The following is a 23,022-nucleotide window of genomic DNA, read 5'->3' as shown; positions in this document are numbered from 1 at the left end:
CACGAGTTTGGCTCCCTTCCCTCTTTTGAATTTTTTTCCACTTGCCCTTTGAACGTACCACTCTGCTTTGCGTCAGTTTGTAACGAATCTGGTTTGACGGCAGAGTTTAGGCGCCATTTACAAGTGAACATTTTCGAGCCACCCATGTTCCGAACCTCATCGTTTGCCTGCCGCTTGTAAAAGCAGAACATTTTCAAGGGGGAGCGTTTGTTGGAATGACGCGCTGTTGATTATTTTTGGATTACTTATCTCAAACATTCGGAACTATTCACATTTTTACTCATCTGGTTGTGTACAAGACAAGAGTAGCCTACTCCGGAAAACTCTGCGCTCATTGTGGAAGGTACTTGGAAAGCTTTGGATGGGCAATTTGGATATTGTTTTGCGTGTAATTGTTGGAGAAAGTCGCGGATATGGCTCGTCGCTTACGCGATACCCCTAACAAAAGTTTAACTTTGATGCTCTTTGTATCGGTGAGGGCTGCTCGGATGCAAAGAGAAACTGCTTCCCTGTTTGCTCTGATTATACACTAGCATTACTGTACTCAGTGGCTGAACGGCAATACACGAATGCTAGAATAAGTGCTCAGTAAGCCTCTGTTTTTACTAAGCTCCTTTATATACTTATATATCCCCGTTTTGTTTTTGTTTTTTTCGGAATCTTTTTAGATACAGGGTTAAATTAACACGTATGTTTTCTTTGCTTTCAACGCCAATACTGTATTAATATTAAACTAGAGAGAACAAGAAGAGAGAAATTTAAGAATTGACCAAATTGCTTCATATTTCAAATGTTATGTGACAAAAAAAAAGTGTGAGGATAGAATATTGTAAGCAAATTGGCCCTCTAACAATCATACCCATTTTCAACTGCATAAAGATAATATCATTAATTGGTTTATTGTGCACTTTGACGGTTTCAGGGATGTCTTATTTGGACAGCTTTCACACACCGTTATTTACCCACAACCACAGGCTGCGTCACGACGTCAGTGTAGCTCAGAGCACCGTAACCTACAGGAGCAGACTGAGCTAACATCAGGCTGTTTGAAAAGTCATTTACGCACCACTTTTTTTCATGGCCAGCTTGATAATGTAATACAAACTATGAAGTAAAGTATCCCTCTAATCTTAGTTTATTAGTATATAAATACACTATACGCTTTAATAGGCGGTTAGACAGTATTTAACACTTCTTTACAATACTGTGCAATTGAGATATTTTGACAGCATTCAGTGTCAACCCTACGTAACGTAAACCTGTTAGTCTTGAAGGCAAAAGTTCAGTCGAGTCGGACTATAACGGCATTAATTATTTTTCAGTTAAAAGCAGTTATTAATTATAATCCTCACTATTTAATAATAACCTTTTTTTTTTTTTTTTAAACATCTCATTAGATATAAAATCATGCCGTCTAAGACATCGAAAAGCTCCACTGCCTCTGCCAAGCCCAGAGGGAAAGGGTCACAGCCTCGGGATGACTCCGAAGACGAGCTGGATGTACCCCCTCCAGAAACCAACTCCAATGGCCAAAAGGAGGCACCACCGACAACTGGCAAGTAACAGAAGCGCTCTTGGTGTTTCTGGATCTTAATAAGTCTTGTTCGCAATGGGATTGCGTCTGTTCTTGCAAATGGACCAACGCCAGTGTATTGGATTATGTTGCTCTCAATCTCCATACGTACGTAGAGTGCCCGATATTTTAAGTACCACTCATCAATACGTGAGTTTTTGGTTTACTGGCTTAAAGTTGCATCTGTTGGATGGACATAGGGACGATGAACATGAGGACTATCTATGACCACGAGGTAAAGACAAATATACAGTTTTATATGCATGTATAGACCGTGTACATTTCTGATTTGTTATCGCAGGCTTTTCTTTTTGGTCAAGTTTGAGGCTCTTGGCTATTTTAAAGTACTGGGTTCTGATCAGGACTTTATGTTAAATGACTGACACATTTGATAATTATGTAGTAAGCTTGACTGTGGCTTGTTTATTTTGAGCGCAATAGATGCATGCTGCAATACATTTTGGACAGTTCGATGGGTTTTGCTCTGATGTCAAATAAACTGCCACGTTATGTGTCAAACTGTGGAAGAGCTACTTCACAAGTGAATGTTGATGTAAAGTTGGCGATTGAAAGACTGCCTAATGATTACTCCTCGAGGGAATGAAAGTGGCGCATCTACGTGTCTTCGTGGAGGGAGCGTTTATAGCACAGGCTGGTTCATAAGTGGCTCGCGATCTAATCTTTTAGAGCCTTGCTTTGTGAACAAAGAAAAAGTATATCGTGTCAGTGTTATTTGGAGGTCATTGTGCGAACGCTGTTGTCTAACTTGGTCGCTGTGTTGTTTGTTTGTTTTCACCCAGTACCCCTCCCCCACGCACCACTCGCCCCTCCACCTGAAACAGACGGATAAAAGTTGTGCTTTTGTGTCACAGAGCCCTCTCAGGGGGAGGCAGTCGAGGCCGTTGACAACCGAAGTTTGGAGGAGATTCTCGGTAGCATCCCTCCACCCCCGCCCCCAGCAATGACCAATGAACCAGGGGCCCCTCGCCTCATGATAACACATTTAGTCAATCGCAACTTTAAGTCTTATGCAGGCGAGCAGATACTGGGACCTTTTCACAAGGTACGAGTAAACTTAAATGCATGTGAAATAGATAATACATGTAGCTCATTCTGTTCATCAGCTGGTGAGCAAAACATTTTCTTAAAATATAATCAAATGCAAATTAACTGTAAAATAGTTATTGAATAGTTGAAATCTGTCTTTTTCTTTTGTGCTTTGTTAGCTTTTATTAATAGCATTGTATTGTGTTCGCTCTATTTAATGTGAATTGAATCGTGTAACAAATGATGATTTTTGTGATTTCAGTTATCCTCATGGATGTTCCTTTATATGTCTCTTTCTCTCTCTCTTTAGCGTTTTTCCTGCATTATCGGCCCAAATGGGAGTGGCAAGTCCAATGTGATAGACTCTATGCTGTTTGTGTTTGGGTATAGAGCTCAAAAGATCCGATCCAAAAAGCTCTCTGTGCTGATTCATAGTTCTGACAAACATAAAGATGTTCAAAGCTGCACTGTGGAGGTGCACTTCCAAAAGATTATTGATAAGGTATAAACAATGCACTATGTCTGATTTTTGTGTGTGCGTTTTTAACTTTAACATTTGCTAAACATAATCACACATTCCGGCTTAACATAATCACACATTTCGGCTTAACAAATACAATTTTTTAATATTTGTTTCAAGTTTCCCACTTTTTTGCTTTAAAATAAAATATACATTTCTATATTTGACAAATTATGTCAACAAATTATGTTAACTAATTTTATTCAAAATACTAATGTTATGAGCAGTTTCTTTTTTTTATCCAGCACATCATCACATACTTAAGACTATAGGTAATTGACATTAAACTAAACATGGTTTAAATATCCAGTATATTTTATTTAGCTAACCAGAAAATCTCTTCCGAGAACGCATTTGGTGGCATTAATCAAATTTAAAACACATGTAATCCAAAAGTATAGTAACAGTGGAATAAAACGCCACTGTTTCAGACCAAGAGAATCAGATTCTCTTTTTTTTTTATTCCCCTAAAGTGACAAGTTCTCACTGAGTGCAGAATTCTCACAATGCAGTGTTTAGTATTTCTGAAAATAATAATTTTTCCCCCCCAAATGGATATATTTTATAAATACAAATTAAAATGGACACATATGCAGGGTGGCAGGTAGCATTGAGCAGTCAATGTTACCTGCCACGCTTCAAAGCAAATATCTCTTACTGCCTGTGTATTCAGTTTAAGAGTTTAGGTGAGTTTAGTGTGAACATTTTTTTTTTTTTTTTTTTTTTAAGAGTTTCTTTTGAAATGTTCTGGTCTAAGCTGCTCTGTCTTCTGCCCCTCCCCCTCTGAGCCAGGAAGGAGATGACTACGAAGTCATCCCCAACAGCAAGTTCTATGTTTCCAGGACGGCCAACAAAGACAATTCTTCTTCCTATTACATAAATGGAAAAAAGGCCACATTTAAAGATGTGGGTGCCTTACTACGAAGTCATGGTATTGACTTAGACCACAACAGATTTTTGATCTTGCAGGTAATTTCAATATACAGTATTTGCTACATTATTATTTTTTATTTAATTTTTATTCACTGTCAGGGAATCTTGAACATTGTGCTTTGTTTTTGAGTGTTTTTTATTTTATTTTTATAATAATTATCTGAAATGCAACCTTGTCTGTGGATATTGCCTGGACTGGAAATGATAAGATGTGCCCCATGCCAGCCCTTAGACTGCTATAGCAGCGCATCATGGTTTGAAACAATGTGGAAAAGGTGCGAACCATTATTTGCTGCTTTAGAATTTTAAGGAAAATCTTTTGGTTTCCTCATCTGTGGATGCAATTGTTGTGATGCATTAATTAGAAATAATATTCTCTTTACAGTACCTGCCACGCTGTAGCAGCACGAAAATATTGGTGTGCAAAATAGACTCCAATATTAGCATTGCTGCTTCAGTGTGGCTGGACCAAACACCCTTCATTATCTTTTATGCCACATTTTAGTTTTATTTCTTTTTTTGGTATCATTTTGTGCTTGCATTGTTTTTTTTAAATATATATATATGTATGTACGTATTTTTTGTATTAATTAGATTAGGAAAATACTGTAAATAATGTTTGAGTTGTATTTTGTGTGTGTGTTGTAGCCTAGTGGAGAAGACTGTCCATCATTGTGGTTTTGTGGTCAGTTTGCTGATAACTTGTGTTTGCTCAAGTGTACAATATATTATATATAATACATACATTTATGTGTCACTAGGGAAACTTATGTCAAGCGAAAGCCTGTTCTTTCTGCAAGACTATGAGATAGTACTGTGATTTGTTCATGGTCACAAACCTCTGGCATAGGAGCGTTTGAGTGGAGTGGACATTCTGTGTGTGTGTGTCTGAGTAAAGTTATTTATTTTTATTCTTTTTTTATGTTTGTCTGACCCATAGCAAGCAGGCTTTTTATTTTATTGGAATTGTATAATTTATTTTTAAAATAACTGCACATGTGTTTCTTTGTTCTGAACTCAGGGTGAGGTGGAGCAAATAGCAATGATGAAGCCCAAAGGCCAGACAGAGCATGATGAGGGCATGCTTGAGTACCTTGAAGACATTATTGGTTCTTGCCGACTTAAGGAACCCATCCAAGTCCTATCCCGCCGCATTGAACTGCTGAATGAGCACAGGGGAGAGAAGGTACTATATACATATTTATTTTTTTATATTTTTTTGGGGGGTGACCTATTCAAAATAGATATTCGCTTGGGAAATTTGTAATGTTTAAAAAATGCAATATTTTAACCCTTCAGCTAAATCGTGTGAAGTTGGTGGAAAAGGAGAAGAATTCCTTGGAAGGGGAAAAGAACAAGGCTGTAGAGTTCCTTACTTTGGAGAATGGCATATTCAAACTCAGGAGCCAGCTGTGCCAGTACTATGTGTGAGTACACAAGGAGCACATCTTACACGCACATGCATATTCTGGCAATGTTTAGGATTTTTTTAATTCAAATTTGTTGCATGTCAGTTTCTTTTTTTATATGTGATTTATATACATAATGTTTATAATCTTTTTTGTTGTTGTTTTTTAGAAATGACCTACAAAAGCGTGTGTCGGATAAAGAGCAAGAAAAAAGACAGATTCAAGAAGATACAAAGGAACTTGCAGAGAAGAATGCAAAACTATCACAAGAGATGGAAAAAATGAATCAAGAGCTTAAGAATGTTGAAAAGTCAGTTTATTTCACAAATGTCCTCATCAAAACTTTCATTTTCTAACTTGCTGCTCCTTATATTTAATAATCCTAATTAAGGAAGAAAATGGGGAGGGAAAAAAACTAACTTTATAGAACAGATGGATAAAGAGCTTTTTTTCCCCCTCCAGAAAACAAAATAAGCTAAACAAGTACATGGAGACTCAAAAGGAAAAGTTCACCCAGTTGGACCTTCAGGATGTGGAAGTTCGTGAAAAAATTAAACACTCCAAAAGCAAGAACAAGAAACTTCAGAAGCAGTTGGAGAAAGACAAAGAAAAGGTTTGTTACTTTTCTTCATATCCCGGTCACACTTTAATGGTTTTCAATGACAGAAATCTTCCTTTAGCTGCCGAGAAGCAAACACTCATCATCTGTTACACCGCCGCATTTGTATTAATATAAATATGTATATTCATGTTTTTATTTATTTTTACAAACCAGGAATGTGTGATATTTAACATCTAATTGCAATACGAAGTTTGCCATTTTTTCTATTTCACCATGTGGAGGAAAGAAAAATGTAAAATTATTTAAGTAAATGCCAGTCCTTTAATTTGTACTTTTTGTTTTATATTTGCTTTATATATAACTAATTGTTGGTTATTGTACTTCTTCTGAACAACGTTGGTAGATGGGTATATTCTAACTAGCCACTAGGGGGCCAAAACTGATTAACTGGTGTGTGCTACAGGAAAAATGTGCTTTAGACCGTAATATCTCGGCTTGCCTTGGACATCCTTGGGCTGCTTGTCAGGCAATGGTTGCCCTGTCAATTCTTGTCCCATTTTGATTTTGATAACTCTACCTCAAGGAATTTCCTATAATAGACGCTACAATTTCCTGAACAGAAAGGGGAAAAAATATATAATAAAAATACTAGTCTCCGTCTTCTACTCCAACTAGTAATGCTAGATGAATTCATCATTACTTGTCTTTGTATAAATGTATTTATTTTTCCATAAATATTCTAGCTGGAGGAAGTGCGCAAAGTACCAGCCAACAGTGAAAAGGCCATCTCTGAAGCAGCTGCTCGTAAAGAGGAGCTGGAGAAGCAGAAGGCAAAAGAAGAAGAAACACTGAAGAAGGTGATGGAGAGTCTGAAAGAAGAAACAAGTGGTTTGCAGAAAGACAAAGAGGTGTGTTTAATAAAGCTACGATTTTTCTTTGGATATTGTTTGTGTGTAACTTCATGTCTATCTTTGTGATAGTCCAAAGAAAAAGAGCTTATGGAGCTCAATAAGGCGGTAAATGAGACTCGCTCACGCATGGACCTAGCTCAGTCAGAGCTGGATATTTATCTGAGTCGCCACAACACTGCTGTCACACAGCTTAACTCAGCCAAGCAAACCTTACAGACAACCTCTGACACGCTCAGAGAGCGACGTGCAGCTATTAAAGACCTGCAAGTCAAAATACCACTGAAGGAAGAGGCACTTAAAAAGGTTGGTACATAAAACAACATAATGGATTACCCGATACACTGATCAGAAAACTTGAGTTTCTCTCATGACTGTTCAGGATGAGGCGGAGCTGGAGCAGCTGGTGAAGTTGGATAATGAGACTCGAGAGGTGGTCAGAGAGATGCGTCAGAAAGTTGATGAGGCTAAAAGTTCCCTGTCTTCTAACCGCAGCCGTGGAAAGGTCCTTGATGCTCTTATGCAGCAAAAAAGAAGTGGCAAAATCCCAGGCATTTTGGGCAGACTGGTGAGATGATGATTTATCCTGTAAATCAAGGGTGGCCTAGTTCATTAAACAATTTGGCTGTTGTACAACATACCCCATATCCATTGATTAGTATAAGATGGGTGTTAAATGTATTTAATATTTTTGCAGGGTGACCTTGGTGCCATTGATGAAAAGTATGACGTAGCCATCTCCTCGAGCTGTGGTGCTTTAGACAATATTGTTGTCGACACCATTGACACTGCTCAAAAATGTGTCACATTTTTAAAGGAACAAAACATTGGAGTGGCTACTTTCATAGGACTTGATAAGGTAAATTATCTTGATTATAGGCAACAATGTTTTCGGTATTGGGAGATATTTGTTATTATATAATATTTCCACTTGTGTATAAGATGAAAGTTTGGGAGAAGAATATGACTCCTATAAAGACGCCAGAGGACTGTCCAAGGCTCTTTGACATGGTGCGAGTAAAGGATGGGAGTGTCCGTCCAGCTTTTTATTTTGCCCTTCGGGACACACTGGTGGCCAAAGACATGGAGCAGGCAACTCGGATGGCCTTCCAGAAAGAAAAACGCTGGAGAGTGGTGACTTTAAAGGGACAGATCATTGAAATGGCTGGTAGGCCCTTAATTTTTTTAATGATCTTTTAACAATTAAATGATCCAACAATAGAGGTTTATCGTTTAAACAACCAATGTGTGTAACAGGCACAATGACTGGAGGAGGAAGAGTGATGAAGGGGCGAATGGGTTCTTCTATCAACACAGAAGTCCCCCAGGAAGAGGTATGATTCAATTGATCAAAAATATCTTTTTTTAAAACCATGTTTCTTTTGCCTATAGAATAAACATTCCAAATTGTTGGCCACCATGGATAATCAAGTTTGTGTTTTTCCCCCAGCTCGACCGAATGGAAAGCAAGCTCACTGAGAAAGTGACAAAACTTCAGGGCTGTCAAGAGCGAAAGCTGCAGCTGGAGGAGAATGTCCAGCACCATAGGCCAGAGCTGCGAGACATGAAGAACACCCTTGAGAAATATGCCAAGAGCATGACGGTATGCCAATCACTGCCTCTCATAACACTTTCTCCTTATTTTCAATCCTAAGAGTGTTGCTTGTTATAAACTCTTTCAGAATCTCGCTGATCAGGAGACTCACTTAAAACTTCAGATTAAGGAACTTGAAGCTAATGTTGTGGCTGCTGCTCCTGACAAAGCCAAACAGAAACAGCTGGAGAAAAGCCTGGAGGCCTTTAAAAAAGGTACCATCCTAAAATAGTACTGCAGTAGTGAAGTTACAGGAAAATCATACGAGATGGGACTTGCCTACAAGGTATGGATTATTCTTACTTTTACTAATCTGCATTGCCACTTGTTTCAGATTTTGAGGCTGCATCAAGTAAAGCTGGGAAGGTGGATAATGAAGTGAAACGGCTCCATAACTTGATAGTGGAGATCAATAGCCATAAACTCAAGGCTCAACAAGACAAACTGACCAAAGTCAACAATGAGCTGGATGAATGCTCTTCCATAATCACCAAAGCCCAAGTCGCTATTAAGACTGCAGATCGGTAAGATTTGTTTTATTTTCTCTTCTGTCGGTATTGAACATGGCTATCCTAACTGTGAGGATTATTTTAAGAATTCTGTAACTATTCCGTTCTCTGCGTGGTTGTTTTTTTAACCCCAGTAATTTGAAAAAGTGCGAAGAGGGTGTGAATCGTGTTTCGAGCGAGCTGGAGGAAAATGCGAAATCCATGATGGAGCTTTCAGAGCAGCTCAAGAAACTGGAAGATGAGGCTGGAGAAATCATGAAGGACCACCAAGAAGCTGAGGTGATTATCTGTTCTTTTATGTTATTTTTTCAAACAAAGCACAAAAAAAAGGGTAGATGTGTTTGAGTTATGAATAATGTCTTTTAGGCAGCCCTTCCTGAGGTGCAAGAGCAGTACCAGGCCATATTGAAAGAGATAAAGGCGTTACAACAGCAGGATCACGGGCTGCAAGAGGAGTCTCTGAATGTTCGGCTTCGCATTGAGAAGATTGACACCAGCATCACAGAGCAGAGCAACAAGATCAAGCACTGGCAGAAAGAGGTGACTGAATTTGTCTCCTAAGCAAAACATAGGGCAAGGATATTGTGGCTAAGTTTGTATCACATTATTAGTATTGTCTATAAACCATTTACTGAACTGATAATACAATGTGTCAGTATAACTTGTAAATAGTTGTAGAGTTCACTTTGGAAATGTTGCCTGGGTATGAGGACGCACTGACACAACTTCACTCTTTGACTCCTTTTGCTCAATTACTTATTTCTTCCCTTTTCAAATATTTGCCTTCATTGTAGATTGAATGTGTAAGGCGAGCCTCAACCTCAACAACATTTGTTCATAATGAATTAATTTTTTACTTGTTGATGACTGAATATGTATTTACTTGTCTTGATATTCAGGCTTCCAAACTATCTCTTCATTCAATTGAGGACAAACCAGCAGAGAAACTTCAGACTTTTACTCCTGATGAGCTCGAGGAAATATCTAACCCCAATGTCATCATCAACAAAATAGGCACACTAGAATCACAGTGTATTCAGTTGAAACCAAATCTGGGGGCCATTGCTGAGTATAAAAAAAAGGTATTTATCTCAATTAGTAAAGCGCCTTATCATACTTGCACTGATTATTTCTATGTTTAAGTGTTTTAATGCTCTTCAATCACTTGGTGCGGCTTGATAGGAGGAACTGTACCTGCAGAGAGTGGCTCAACTTGATGAAATAACCACAGAGAGGGACAACTTCAAACGCGGTTATGAAGATTTGCGTAAACAGCGTCTCAACGAGTTTATGACGGGATTCAACATGATCACAAACAAGTTAAAGGAAAACTACCAAATGCTCACACTAGGGGGAGACGCAGAGCTGGAGCTTGTCGACAGTTTGGACCCGTTTTCTGAGGGAATCATGTTCAGGTAAAACGCTGAATTTAGTGTATTATTTAGTTGACTTTTGCAGCAATGTTAATATCATAATATGATTCTAGTGTCCGTCCACCCAAGAAGAGCTGGAAAAAGATCTTTAACTTGTCTGGAGGAGAAAAGACTCTGAGCTCCCTGGCTTTAGTGTTTGCGCTTCACCACTACAAGCCTACTCCACTTTACTTCATGGATGAGATCGATGCTGCTCTGGACTTTAAAAATGTCTCCATTGTGGCCTGTTACATATACGTAAGTTTTAATGTAACATCTTGGATTATATTTGTGATGTTTATTACGCTGATTCATTTTCCTCTCGTTTCTGTTTAGGAACAAACCAAGAATGCTCAGTTTATTATAATCTCCCTGAGGAACAACATGTTTGAGATCGCAGACCGCCTTATTGGCATCTACAAAACACACAACACCACCAAAAGTGTGGCCATCAACCCCAAGACCATTGTTTTCAAAGAAGTTGCTTAAGACCTCCATTGTTTCTTTTCTTTTTATATGTTATGTATATATTCTCTCCACTATTTTCCATTTACAATGCGCTGCTATTTGATTTCTCTAATAAACTTTTTCACATCAAATGTCTGATAATGGTGTTGGTCAATTAAACACACATTGTGAGCAAGTTGAACTTAGAAGCAAATTAACAAAAAGTGACTGATGTACACATATGGCTTTTTCTTGCCGTAAGGTTTAAAAATAGAAAAAAGTCAAAAGGACCATATATTCAAGACCTGCAGAAATAATTATCACGTTACTGACTACCCTTTAACCAGCCTTGCTCCACATCTGGAGATGAGTCCAATGCAGAGGACAAATTTTCCTTCGGGGACAAAGTATACATTAACTGTAGCTGTTCTTTTCCACAAACTTCAGTTCAAGAGCCCCGACATTTCCATGCAAGTAAATTTGGGCCTCATTTTAAAAATGAATATTGAGCGAAAACCTTTAAAAAGTTATTTTTTCATTGACTTTGATTCATAAATTAATCCTGTTCGATGTTTTCTTATTAGTATATATTTATACTGTATCTTAGAAAACATCTTGGGACCCCAGCTATAGAGAAGTCTTAGATCCAAGTGGGAGTTCGGATCAGAATCAGAGACTTCCATAACACTTCCTTTTTGTTGAAAACGCAAAGTAACCAAAAAAACAAACAGCATAAAGTTATCTTTATTTGGTAATAAAATGCACAAAAAGTGCTTCAATTTACTGTTAAAGCACTATTCGAACCAACATGTTAATGACCTTAAAAATGTAGAAAGCTGCTGGAAGGCCTGATGCCCATTTGTGACCAGATGAGACTGCTGTACCTGTGTGACCAGAAGCTCTGCTGAGCTCCAGACAGAGGTGATAAGTTCACTGCTCACACTGTGGGCCATTTGACCAATACTGGACAGCGGTGAAAAATCAAGCAATTCACCTTCTAAAGGGAAGCCCCACAGAGCTATGAGAAGTCCCAGGAACAGCACACCCGTGAACAGCAGTCCTTGACCTACATAATGGAACCAGGAAGTAGGGCGCACAGAGTGTTGCTTGGAATGACATCTTGTACAACATGATATTTTAGGAACAGGGGCCTTATCCAGACTGCTGATGGTCACGGCGGGCCAGTGTGTGTGCAAGTAGTCTGCTGCTCGAGGGCTCACAGAAAGGCTCAAAACAGAGGGTAAAGGGGTTTGGATGAACTCCTCCACTCGCTCCTTGAAAACATGAACCTTGTCCAGGAACACCAGCGCTGAATCCTCATCCTCCACATCTGAGCCCAAAGTCACAAGATCCAGCTGCTCCTCCTGCTCCATCCAGAAGTACCATTACAAGAGTGCTTAATGTGACAATTTCCAAATGTATATCAAGCAATTACTATGTACGTATGTTCTTCATACAACATACCTGCATCTCCTTCACTCTGTAGATTAGTGGGTCATATGCATGTGCCACTTCTGTGCATATTTTATCTAGGACATCCATATATGCAAGTTTTTTCTTGGCCAGTGATGCTTCTAGCTTTTGGAAGAACTGAAGAACTTCCTGTCGGTCCTGCCGGAGTTCATCCTCACAGTGCTCTTTTCTCAGTTCGAGTTCGTTCCCAATTTCACAAACCTGTCAACGTGAAAATTGGGAGGGCTTTATCAAACTGTTAGTTCAAAAATATTGTTCAAAACTCTTAGTGCTTACTTGCAAAAATTTCTTCTCAGAAAGTTGAGCCAAGAGCTGTGGGGTCTGCTTCTCTCTAATGTAAGCAGCCTGGAGGTCATCTATGAGGTGTCCTTGATGCTGTCCAACAGTCAAACACAAGCCACAGATGAGTTTCCTGTCCTCTACACAATACATATTTAACGGCTGCTGTTGGTGCTCCTCACAGAGCGGCCCGCGAGGTTGACCATCCCTCTGGTACTGATGAAGAAAAAGAAATTAAGGGTTAGAAAATTGTGTATGTTCTTCCAAATGTAACTTAAGGGAATAAAAATGAATAAATATGTTATGAAACAACAGATTCTTTCCTACTTTCTCAATTATTGCCTTCAGTGACACGTTGCAGGGCAGAGCTCCAGTGCCTGTAGGGGGAAGCTCCGCCACGTTACGACAGCTGGGGCATTTGAGAGGCTGGCGGAGTGGGCGCCAGATGTTGTAGTTACTGGACACCTGTAGCAAGGTGTCCAAGCAGGTTTTGCAGAATGTGTGCGAGCAAGGCAGGACTCTGGGGTCTGAGAACAGAGAATAGCACACGGCGCAGGTCAGGTCCTCCTCCAGGCGCTCCATGAGGGCGGATTGACCAGACTTGGAACACGGGGGCTGAGAAAAGATGGTCGGGGAAGGCAGCACCGTGCAGTGGACGAAAATACACCAGGAACCCTGTTCAGCAAAATACATCAGCTTGGTTTAAAAGTTTATTGTTATGTTAATCTCAAACAGGGTAGATACGCCCCCAGGGTAGATACAAGAATTGTTCAAAGTTTTAAATGAAAAAGGCATAAAGAAGCAAAAGCTTAATTGCCCCTGCCCCAAAAGTCTTTTTAGTGGCTGCAAACCAGATAACAAGACACAGATTAGAGTTAGAGTATGTCAGTTAATAGTCCAGGTAGCATGAAGTATTAATAAAGTAATTGTTTTGCAAGTCCAAGTTAATTCCCCCTTAAAAAAACTGCAGTTCAACTTTGAATTTCAAGTCCTTCGAAGAATAGACTTGGCAAATACAAGGCACCCACTGAGCATTTCACGCTGCTGGTAATGCTAAACTTCGATTGGCTCCTGCAGGCAACATGTCTTTGCAGCGCAAGTATTCATTTATAAGATAATTTGTATATTTTTGTATTACATCTATTTTTGAGACATAACATTAGTCCATTTAAGCGAGACTCAAGTTAAGTCACGACTTCCAGGTGTGCGCCACAGCCAGGTGGTAGTTAGAACCTACAAGAGCCTCAGACAAAAGTGACTCCTGTTACATGTGGTGGATGTATTGTTTACCCTCCTCTAGTTACAGCCAGCCCAGTTGCCATCATGGGGTGCCTTGTACCAAAACATTGTTTAGAAACACCCACCATTCTCTCTCTACTCCCATTATTGCCAGCGGCAGCAAGGCTCCTTGAGGACGCCGTAACTTAAATATATAGCAACGTTGTCCGTTGACCTATAGACTTTTAAAAAGCTATTTAGAGAAGTTACTACACAACATTGATGTGTTGGTTAACGCGAAACGCACTTCTCCGCGCCCCAGGTGTGTTTCATCTTTACGAGTCTCTAACTTTCCATCGATATGCTGCTTAAAACATTTTTCTTTTTGTCGAATAACAGTACTGTAATGCGTTGGGAAAACTCACCGTGTACTCCTTGGGTGCGCCCTAACACTGTGACCAGACCTCATTTCCTGTTTTGTTTGTGTTGCGTTTAAGTGCTTTGCGGAAAGGTGAACAACTCGCGTGTCCTTAAGGATGTCGTTTATTATGTGTGTGCGAGTTTTTAGTTTTAGTTTAGTGATACTATGTTTTGAGAACGATTAACGTGTGTTAGATTTAGCACTTGTTCGCAAAACGTTCCACACCAAGTTGCACTTCATAAATGTTTGACTTTCCGAGAACCAGATCCTTGAACTAGGTTTAAAATAGACCAAAAAAGACGGCATTGTGTCAACGGAGTTGATAAACTTGCATGCATGACTACATATAAAAACGTTTTTTTTAACACGTATATTGTCTGTAGTTGACCCTGATCTATTATACTAGATTAGCTCGTCCAAGTTTATTTGAATTCGAGGACTGAATGTGTTATATCCCAGGTTCCTGAATGTTTGGCTGTACTGCGCATGCGAAAAAGTAGCCAATCATACGGCATTGCACATTCAAAAATAAAACCACTTCACAACAGAGCACACGCACACAATCTCTCGATTTGGGTTTCACTATTTATTTTTCTCGAATACAACCTAGCCTGTAGTCTATCTCCCATAGAAGAGTGGAAAAGCCACATCAATTTATTTAGAACCCACATCTTTGCTGACAAGGAATACTGCAAACTAACCCCAAGCTTAAGTCAATCTGTAATAGTCTACAGCTTTTAGAAAAGAAAAGGAGATAGGCATTTGAGACTAGCTGAGAAATATATTATTTGGGGAAATAAAAGGTACAGCAAAGTTGTTAACAGGTTTATTATATGGAGAACCCATTTAACTCCAGTCTTAAATTTGGGAAATGTTTTAACATTAGTAATAGAAGTTCAAACTCCCCTTAAGTCTGGAAAGAGGCAGTCATCTAAACTTCTGTCCTTGGGGGGGGGGGAAAGGTTGGGGTTTTGTCACTAAAAGCATCCATGGATTTCTTTAGAAATCATAGTTTGTGGTCAAAAGTGGTGCATAATGTGGGCTGTTGACAAATCTAAGCACCCAACCAACCATATAGACTTCAGGCCTCACTTTGCAATGCATGTGCCAAATCACATCTGATTCAGCGAACTGGACACTGGGTGAGGAACAAGGGAAAGGATCAACATGTAACATTTAAGCACAGTTTACTTAAAATAAAAGTTACTGTATCCACAGCCTAAGGAAACTAATATATCCTAAAATAACTGTGCTATAGTCCATGCAAAGGTTATGATGCACAATCCTACATTAAATGGCCCTTGTTCTTTTCTCCCTTAGTGACAAGTCAAGGCTATGGCACCATTACTGTGACTTTGCAAACTGAAGACGTAATATGGGAACAGATCTATTGGTTACTTATAGCGAGTTATATTATAGTGAGACAAAGTTTCACAGCATCAAGCCCATGTTGGTGTCTTATTTATGACTGTGGTATAGTATCTCTGCCAATCATCTTTACAGAAGCAAAATAAAAGCAGAAAATAAAAATCTAATAAAAAGGAATACACTGGAGGCAAAACAAGACCCCAAAAAGCCACCAAATGCATCTTGATAAAATGCACTGCTGCTTCATGTCCAGTGTCATTAATACTAACTTATATTTCAACACAACAAAAAAAATGACAATGATTTCTTTTTCCAATAACCAATGTTCGTGCTATAAAGGGCTCGAGATCAGCCTCTATCCAAAGCAGAATTGTGTCCAAAACCTTTCTCCAACCAAATTAATGAATCCTTTTTGTTACTCTTCTTTTGACTTCTTTCATTCTTCTCTTTGCATGCGTTTTCACCATCCTTGCATTTTCCCCAGTCACGCACGCAGCCAAGCACACACTACTCATCCGTCCATACTTGCACACGCGACTTGCGCAGCCGGACTTTTGGCTTGACCCTTGTGGGGAGAGGACTTCACCCGTTTAGAGCATTTTGTTGGAGGAGATGAACCTGGCTCCTCATCATTGAGTCCAGACATTCGTACACAATGGGTCCATTCACACACGTGTCGATAGCGTGGCCGATTGGGGAAGGGGCACATTAAGCCCTCAATAGTCGGAGGACCGCAGAATTGTGAATTGTTCATGGTTCATCTCAGTGTGTCATTTTCATCTTTCCATTTTCTTGTATTGATATATTTCAAGAACTCTTGATTTCTATGAGTGAATGTTCACAGTTCTCCCTGATAGGAGTTTTTTTCCATTTCATTTGACGTAGATTTCCAGTGACAGCTGCTCCAATAACAGAGGTTGTATCAGCATGTCTCTCAAAGCATTCAATGTAGATGTTTTGCTTTTTAGCAACATGTAGCCACTCATTCTCATTCGCACCCACTCGCCATCTCAGACTTCATTTGGGCTGGTTCCTCGGGAATGCCAAATGAAATCCATACATTTCCTTTCAGTATGCAGCCATAGATCCCACGAGCCAAGCACAATGGATCAAATTTCTCACACTCTCTCTTTCTCTCATTTTTATGTTGAACAGAGTGCTGCATCGTGAACAAAACTCCAGAATACCCCAGATGCCTTCTAGAACTGGAATCCCTCAGCTGGCACGTTGGCAGAGTTGAAGCCATAGGTTCCACCTTGGATGGCTTCTGGAACCAGGCTGGCATCTTCGTCAATCTACACATAATCAGAAATCTAAGTTTTCTGCAAAAGTTTATCACCACCATATTGTATTTTCAAACTTACATCGTCGGATGAGAAAAACTGGTCAATAATTTCATATGCCAATTTGTAGATATCTTCATTTTCATGATTCTGCAGTGCCTCCACTTTGGCCAAACCTGACCAAAGAAAAGAACAAGATTTATTTCCAAACAATATTGTATTGTATAGGTATATTTCAGGGAAACAACTAATTTACCTCCACATTCCTCAATGAGACCAGCAATAGTCTCTGCCTCATCATCAAACATTTTCAAAATGTTGCTTAGCCCATCAAGCACTACCTGCACAACCTGGGCATCCTTGACTGTTAGCAAGTTGCAGAACGGTGGGATTACTCGCTCATCAATCAAGTGCGCCACCTATTGACAACCATTCCACAATTGTTATTTTTGTAGCAATGCATAGATAAGACTTTGCAGTGGTGAGGGCATACCTGATCTTTTCGACCACTAATTGTCAGGTTGCTTATAGCCCAAGCTGCTTCTTTTTGAGTTCCAAAATCACCCTAGAAAATAGAAAGAAAAAAATACAATTATTGTTTTTTAATTTTCTATATTTATCAAACATTTCACACTTAAATAGACAAACCTTGTCAAGTAGATGGATGATCATAGGAACGAGCTTGGCATCAATGACTGCCTGTACCTGCTGCTGGTTTCCAGCAGTTATGTTTGACAGGAACCACACTGCCTCCTACAGGGCACAATGATAAGTTGACAGTTTGTTACATTGGACAAGTGCTAAAATACTGAAGACCGATAACACAATTACAATATATCGTAACATATTTAAATACAGGTTAGTGTTTGTTTGTTTGTTTATTGGATCAGAACTCAGAGGACCACATAAAGTATCCTCTAAGATAGAGACAGTGCTGTGGGAGGGGCATGGGTGAAGTAGAGGCTATAATCATCGTTTCTGTCAATAAGAGCCTCATTTTCATATGACAGATCTCAGATGCACTCCTTTATCAGCAAAGACTGACAGTCTTGGCACCCTTAGGCCACCAACCACTTGAAACACACATTCAGATTTTCACTCAACCCATCTCTTATCTATCCAGCTACAACCGTGCTCCTCTTCATCATCATCCTCTTCTTTCTTCTCGCAGAGATTTCCCTATACTACAGCTTTCACACTACAATCACTCCAGCACCAAGCCTCTGATTTCATCATGTCCAGAGAAGTATTTTGTGATAAAAATGTATGTCACAGAGAACACATTACCTTGTTGATTTTCTCTTTTGGGTGAGTGAGAAGGGCTGGAAAGTGATTCAGAGCTAGACAGTTGAGCACAACTTGGGTCTGTTCATCTGTTCCGGTCACGATATTTCCCACTGCTCTGAGAGCCGCAGTCTGTTAGAAAAACACAGATACATTGTCACATCAAAACTCTTAAGAAAAACAAATGAAGACTATAGGCAAATCCAGCAACCAAAGGCTTTTTCTTACCTGAACTTTGACCTCCTTATGACTGAGCAGAGGGACCAAGAAAGGCACAATGCCAGAGTCAATAACCATTTGGATTTGCTCATTACCCGCATCCGTTAGGTAGGACAAAGCCCATACGGTGTCAACTAGTATCTAAATAAAAGGGCAATTGATTAATAACGATAATGTGCTAGATGGAAAGAAATCTCTGAATTCAAGCATACTTACGCTGACATCAGAGTAGTGAATTAAATGAAGCAGGGCTGGTAGAATCTGGAAGTACAAAAGCCAGCAATAAAAACGGAACTGTGTGTACTTTTGTAATAAACTAGCTATCAAACATGCATACCTGTTGGATGGTCTCCATAGATGGTGGGGGGTCCTTATGGCGGCACAGATTTACCATAACCCAAGTCACATTGCGAAGGAAGGTGATGGGAATAGAGCGACTTATGAATAACAGCAGTGGCTCCACTACTCCCAAGTCAATAACATAGTCTCTGCAATGAGGGCCATCACCTAAGAAAAAACAACACTTGAGCCACTTGCCATACAGTTGCATTTTGGCATGCAACTGTATGGCATGCCAAAATATTATGCATTTGCTAAAAACTTACCAATGATGTTGCCTAATGCCCAAACTGCCTGTTCACACACATTCTGATGGGTAGACTTCAGTAGTCTCAGGAAGCGCGGCACAGCATCTAATAAAAAATAGAAACATTAAGTCTCATCATTTAATACATAACAGCAAACAAAAGGGAGATTTCTCCAAATGTGACATCCATAAAGTCTTCAACTATCTCTTAATCATTAACTGACAAAGATTTTTTTTTTTGCAAAAGATCAGTCCTTCCTTTCGCTTCCTACTTCAGTTTAACTCTGCGTTAAAATATCTGTAAAAACTGACGCATGTGTAAAAATATAATGTGTAAAGCAATGTATACTTACTAGCTTGAACCACTGCTTGAGTTTGTTCTGAGGTTCCTGATGCAATATTTGTGAGAGCCCAGGCAGCCTCAAACTGAAGTGATGGGCTGGAGAAGAAGATTTACACCGAGCGTTAACTAGCAGGAAAAATGCAGAAAATACTCAGTCTGACGCTATATGGCTTACTTGTCATCTCTATCCAGACAACGCACAAGTATGGGAAGAATCCCAGACTTTAGCAGGTCGTCAATCGGAGGGTTACGATCACTGGACAACAACTTCCTGAAAATGAAATTTAAAAAAGATATCGTGTTATAAATCCTGTGAACTACACAATTATCAGTGGACAAAGTCAAAAGCTTTTCTGCATCAAAACCTGCCCATACTGCACTTCTAAGTATTAAATTCATAATCTGTAAATTTAATGCAAACTGGATTAATCAGGAAAGCCAAATGTGCCGGATGTTACCTGGCCGCCTGAACAGCACTCAGCTGGATGCCCTGGTTATTGCTGTTCGCATTCTATAAAACAAAAAGCATGTTACACTTATATGAATCCTTGTTCTAGATCATGTTATACTAGAGATAATGACAATGGTCCCAAGTAAGTCCAAACTTACCTCCACTATTGCTTCAAGTGAGGCGTTTTGCTAAAAACAAGACAATACAACTTTTAATATACCAGGAAGAATACGTTTTCAAAGAAACATTTTCATATTGTAATCCATAAATACCACAAACATGTTGTGCATGTCTGTATGCACAAATAAATAGTCCTAAATCTGTCTAGAGGTGGTGCCTGGCATTAGGTTTTAAAACTGATGAATGATTATATGAAATGTGTAACATTCATGTATTCTATTTTAACTGTTTTGTAATTTTATATTGTGTCAGGAGGACCCCAGGAAGACTAGCAACCACTTGTGAGCGCTAATGGGGATCCTAATAAAGAATAAAGAATAAACTCTTCGTGTTGAGATTGACTGAATCATTTTTCTACTGCACAAGAATTACACCTTTGATCTAAGCTGTGTTGTTCCAGCGTAACATTCCAGCATTACAGTGATTCAAAAACCTGTCAAGCTGGTTCTAACTTATTTTTCTCCTGCAGTTCTCAACAAGCACGTGGAAATTACTGCATACATAAATTTAAGTCAGTAAGTCTCACTTAGCCGCCATTTCTTTCACTGAAGCTGACATTTACAGTGATTCATGTAAGTGTTACTTAGTTTAATATATTAAAAGTTGCATTATGCGCCACATTTTACAATTGAAAAAAATAAAGAAATTGATGAAGGCTTAATTAAAGCGCATCAAGACTTTCTAAACAAATGTAAAATTATTTCACAGTATATTAATTATATGTATATAGACTGGTCAGCCGGCTGCTATTGCTTTCAGTGTCTTTGTAAAGGATTGGAAAAGTGTAGTGTAGCTGGCCAGGCAACTATTTCTTAATATTAGACATGCGTGTGCACACTTTTGGCGTTACCATCTGGCACCGAGAAAGATAAGAGGTGTGAGCTAACTGCTAGTGTGAGGGCATCTTACACAAAAAATAAAAATATAGCATAAAACCAAGTGCTGGTAAGGAATATGAAAAGGAAATACGACTCAATTATGTCTTTCATGCAATCATACCGATCTGAAATCGCCATCAACATCAGAATCCTCACACATCTCTTCATGAGGTACATTTCTTCTCTTCAAAAGATGCTCATCTCTTTTGTTCTGTGAGGATTAATAAGGATGGTTAATGAGTGATTATTCATGAATAACTGCAAACAGAAATCACCCACCTTTCGGAGTTCAACAACTACTTCAGTCCTCTGTCTTCTCATACTCTGTAGAGAAAATACAATGTTGAATGCATGCAAGCAATATTGTTTCAATAGATGCATGTGACATTTTTCGTTTATGAGCTTGATGATGCAAACTTTCAAACTTTGACAGTTTTCTAGGCGTAGGCGAAGTTATTTGGTACTAGTTGGATTGCTTCAGTAGACCGGATGTCTGCCTACACGTTCGCGTATGCGAAAAAGAAATAATCAACTATCTATCTTGAACAATGCGTGCCAACAGAGCGCAAAGCTTTGCACACGTTTATTCTGCGGATAGATCATCAGACGTAAAAGACAGCTTAAGCGTTTGTCTGTCCTAATGTGGAAGCTTCCCACGCGTGGCAACGTGGTAGAAACAGACGCTAGGAAATGTCAAATCTTGTATTTCTTCCAAATTATTATAGACCATAAAAGTAAATGTTTGAACGATTTTCTGCATTGTTCATCGCGTCATTTTCGTTTTTGCTAATGGCTATAAAGACGGGGGATGGGTGCAACTGCAGCCATCAGGACCAAGCAGCTAACGTTAACAAGCAGCTAGGTGGCTAACTCTTGTATCAAAATAACACGGATTTAACTGTGCAACTGACGTCAAATAACAACCAATGGACATCTTGAGTAACAGATATACAACTGTAAATGTGTATAACGAACCTTTAGAGCCAATTGGTTGACTAAGTTGTCGAATTGCGGCAAAATCTTTATGGTGAATGATTATCTAAAGTTAGCTTTTCCCTGTGGGCCTGTTTAGCACTACAACATGAAGCTAGCTGTTAAGCTAATGTCCACAGGCGCCCCCAGGTTAGCCTCTCTAACATGTTTTAAGAACCTAATCATCTCTTATAAATCATAAAAAAACAAACCATTGTGTATTGAATGGGCAATGCATTGAGGCAATAGTTAAGGAAGGCATATTCAATTCTTAGTAGTGGAAATTATAACGACGTCACAGTGAATGCGAACTGCCGCCAGCAAAACCTGCACCGCGGTGAAGGGAGATCCTCGCCAAAATTTACCTCCAAATCTCTACCCTTGTTCTTGAAATTCTTCAGCCGCTGGTTGTCTAGCTTCTCGTTGTCAGCCATATTCGCAGTCGTGTTTTATTGCAACGTAAGTCGTATACTTAGGTGGTAAGCTAGCCTTTTCACTTCTCTGTCGGTTTTCGCTAGCGTACTATTTTCTGCTGCCGTGTCCGCAGTGCATACTGGGAATGCCGGGTGGTGGAGGAGGAGGAGGAGGGGGACGGGCCGCTCTGGCGTAGAGGAAGGAAGGGTGGGGAATTCCCCTTAGCTCCCATTGGTTTCCCAGATCACGTCTGTCCGTGGCTTCGTATGTGCGTCCAGCATCCACCTTTGGGCTGGTGGTCCAGAGGCCAAATAAGGTCCTTCTCAGACTTTTACAGGATTAAAATTTAAATCAGACCAGGTAGATGGCACCAATCTGTGACAACTCCAACCAAATACATCGAGCCTATCTCACATAATTTGAATAGTAGTAGTAACAGGAGTGATTTGGGGTCACTATTTATATTTGTAAAGTTTGTATTCTATATATATATATATTTTTTTAAACATTACAGCTTTTTAGACACAATGTTGATAAATGAATCATTGTTTAGTTTTGTATAGTATTGTAAATCATTGCTTCTGATAAGCCAGTAAATATAACTGCAGCAATGTGCATGCCTATTGTGGGCCTGTTTAAGAAGCTCTATTTCCAGAAAATAGTATTAAATAATCTTAACAAGTTCCAATAATGTTCCAAATCCAGCAAGAATTTATAGTCTACATAAATCAGTGTAGCC

The 23,022-nt window shown here is 39.3% G+C and overlaps 3 protein-coding genes across 6 annotated transcripts; 1 reads left to right on the top strand and 2 right to left on the bottom strand.

Annotated features, from left to right (window-relative positions):
* The first annotated feature begins 118 nt into the window (after window positions 1–118).
* smc4 (structural maintenance of chromosomes 4) lies at window positions 119–11,319 on the top strand. 3 transcript variants are annotated; one of them, XM_079560728.1, is made up of 24 exons: window positions 119–343; window positions 1,398–1,555; window positions 2,446–2,636; window positions 2,931–3,122; window positions 3,933–4,109; window positions 5,095–5,259; window positions 5,373–5,500; window positions 5,652–5,792; window positions 5,945–6,095; window positions 6,788–6,952; window positions 7,025–7,258; window positions 7,335–7,520; window positions 7,650–7,811; window positions 7,895–8,120; window positions 8,210–8,286; window positions 8,403–8,555; window positions 8,635–8,761; window positions 8,881–9,070; window positions 9,190–9,334; window positions 9,422–9,595; window positions 9,955–10,137; window positions 10,238–10,470; window positions 10,542–10,725; window positions 10,804–11,319. In XM_079560728.1, exons 2-24 carry the CDS (start codon window positions 1,408–1,410, stop codon window positions 10,954–10,956), a joined length of 3,885 nt encoding a protein of 1,294 aa, XP_079416854.1. In that variant the 5' UTR covers window positions 119–343; window positions 1,398–1,407; the 3' UTR covers window positions 10,957–11,319. The 3 variants fall into 3 exon arrangements, with proteins under 3 accessions (XP_079416854.1, XP_079416855.1, XP_079416856.1); XM_079560729.1 differs by lacking the exons at window positions 119–343; window positions 1,398–1,555 and adding an exon at window positions 1,592–1,681; XM_079560730.1 differs by lacking the exons at window positions 119–343; window positions 1,398–1,555 and adding an exon at window positions 1,741–1,808.
* A 343-nt stretch (window positions 11,320–11,662) lies between these two features.
* On the bottom strand, window positions 11,663–16,968 carry trim59 (tripartite motif containing 59). 2 transcript variants are annotated; one of them, XM_079560365.1, is made up of 5 exons: window positions 16,861–16,968; window positions 12,994–13,341; window positions 12,664–12,882; window positions 12,379–12,588; window positions 11,663–12,278 (listed from the first exon to the last, which is right to left on the bottom strand). In XM_079560365.1, exons 2-5 carry the CDS (start codon window positions 13,246–13,248, stop codon window positions 11,709–11,711), a joined length of 1,254 nt encoding a protein of 417 aa, XP_079416491.1. In that variant the 5' UTR covers window positions 13,249–13,341; window positions 16,861–16,968; the 3' UTR covers window positions 11,663–11,708. The 2 variants fall into 2 exon arrangements, with proteins under 2 accessions (XP_079416491.1, XP_079416492.1); XM_079560366.1 differs by lacking the exon at window positions 16,861–16,968 and adding an exon at window positions 14,310–14,659.
* On the bottom strand, window positions 15,119–22,452 carry kpna4 (karyopherin alpha 4 (importin alpha 3)). The gene is made up of 17 exons (XM_079560353.1): window positions 22,235–22,452; window positions 21,177–21,221; window positions 21,019–21,108; window positions 19,998–20,027; window positions 19,847–19,899; window positions 19,564–19,659; window positions 19,399–19,484; window positions 19,065–19,151; window positions 18,797–18,966; window positions 18,676–18,720; window positions 18,469–18,600; window positions 18,244–18,372; window positions 17,605–17,709; window positions 17,450–17,521; window positions 17,213–17,375; window positions 17,038–17,132; window positions 15,119–16,968 (listed from the first exon to the last, which is right to left on the bottom strand). Exons 1-17 carry the CDS (start codon window positions 22,301–22,303, stop codon window positions 16,873–16,875), a joined length of 1,563 nt encoding a protein of 520 aa, XP_079416479.1. The 5' UTR covers window positions 22,304–22,452; the 3' UTR covers window positions 15,119–16,872.
* Between the last annotated feature and the right edge of the window lie 570 nt (window positions 22,453–23,022).

Source organism: Gobius niger (assembly GCF_951799975.1).
Source record: "Gobius niger genome assembly, chromosome: 1".
NCBI lineage: Eukaryota > Metazoa > Chordata > Actinopteri > Gobiiformes > Gobiidae > Gobius > Gobius niger.
This window is presented reverse-complemented; position numbering and strand designations above follow the sequence as displayed.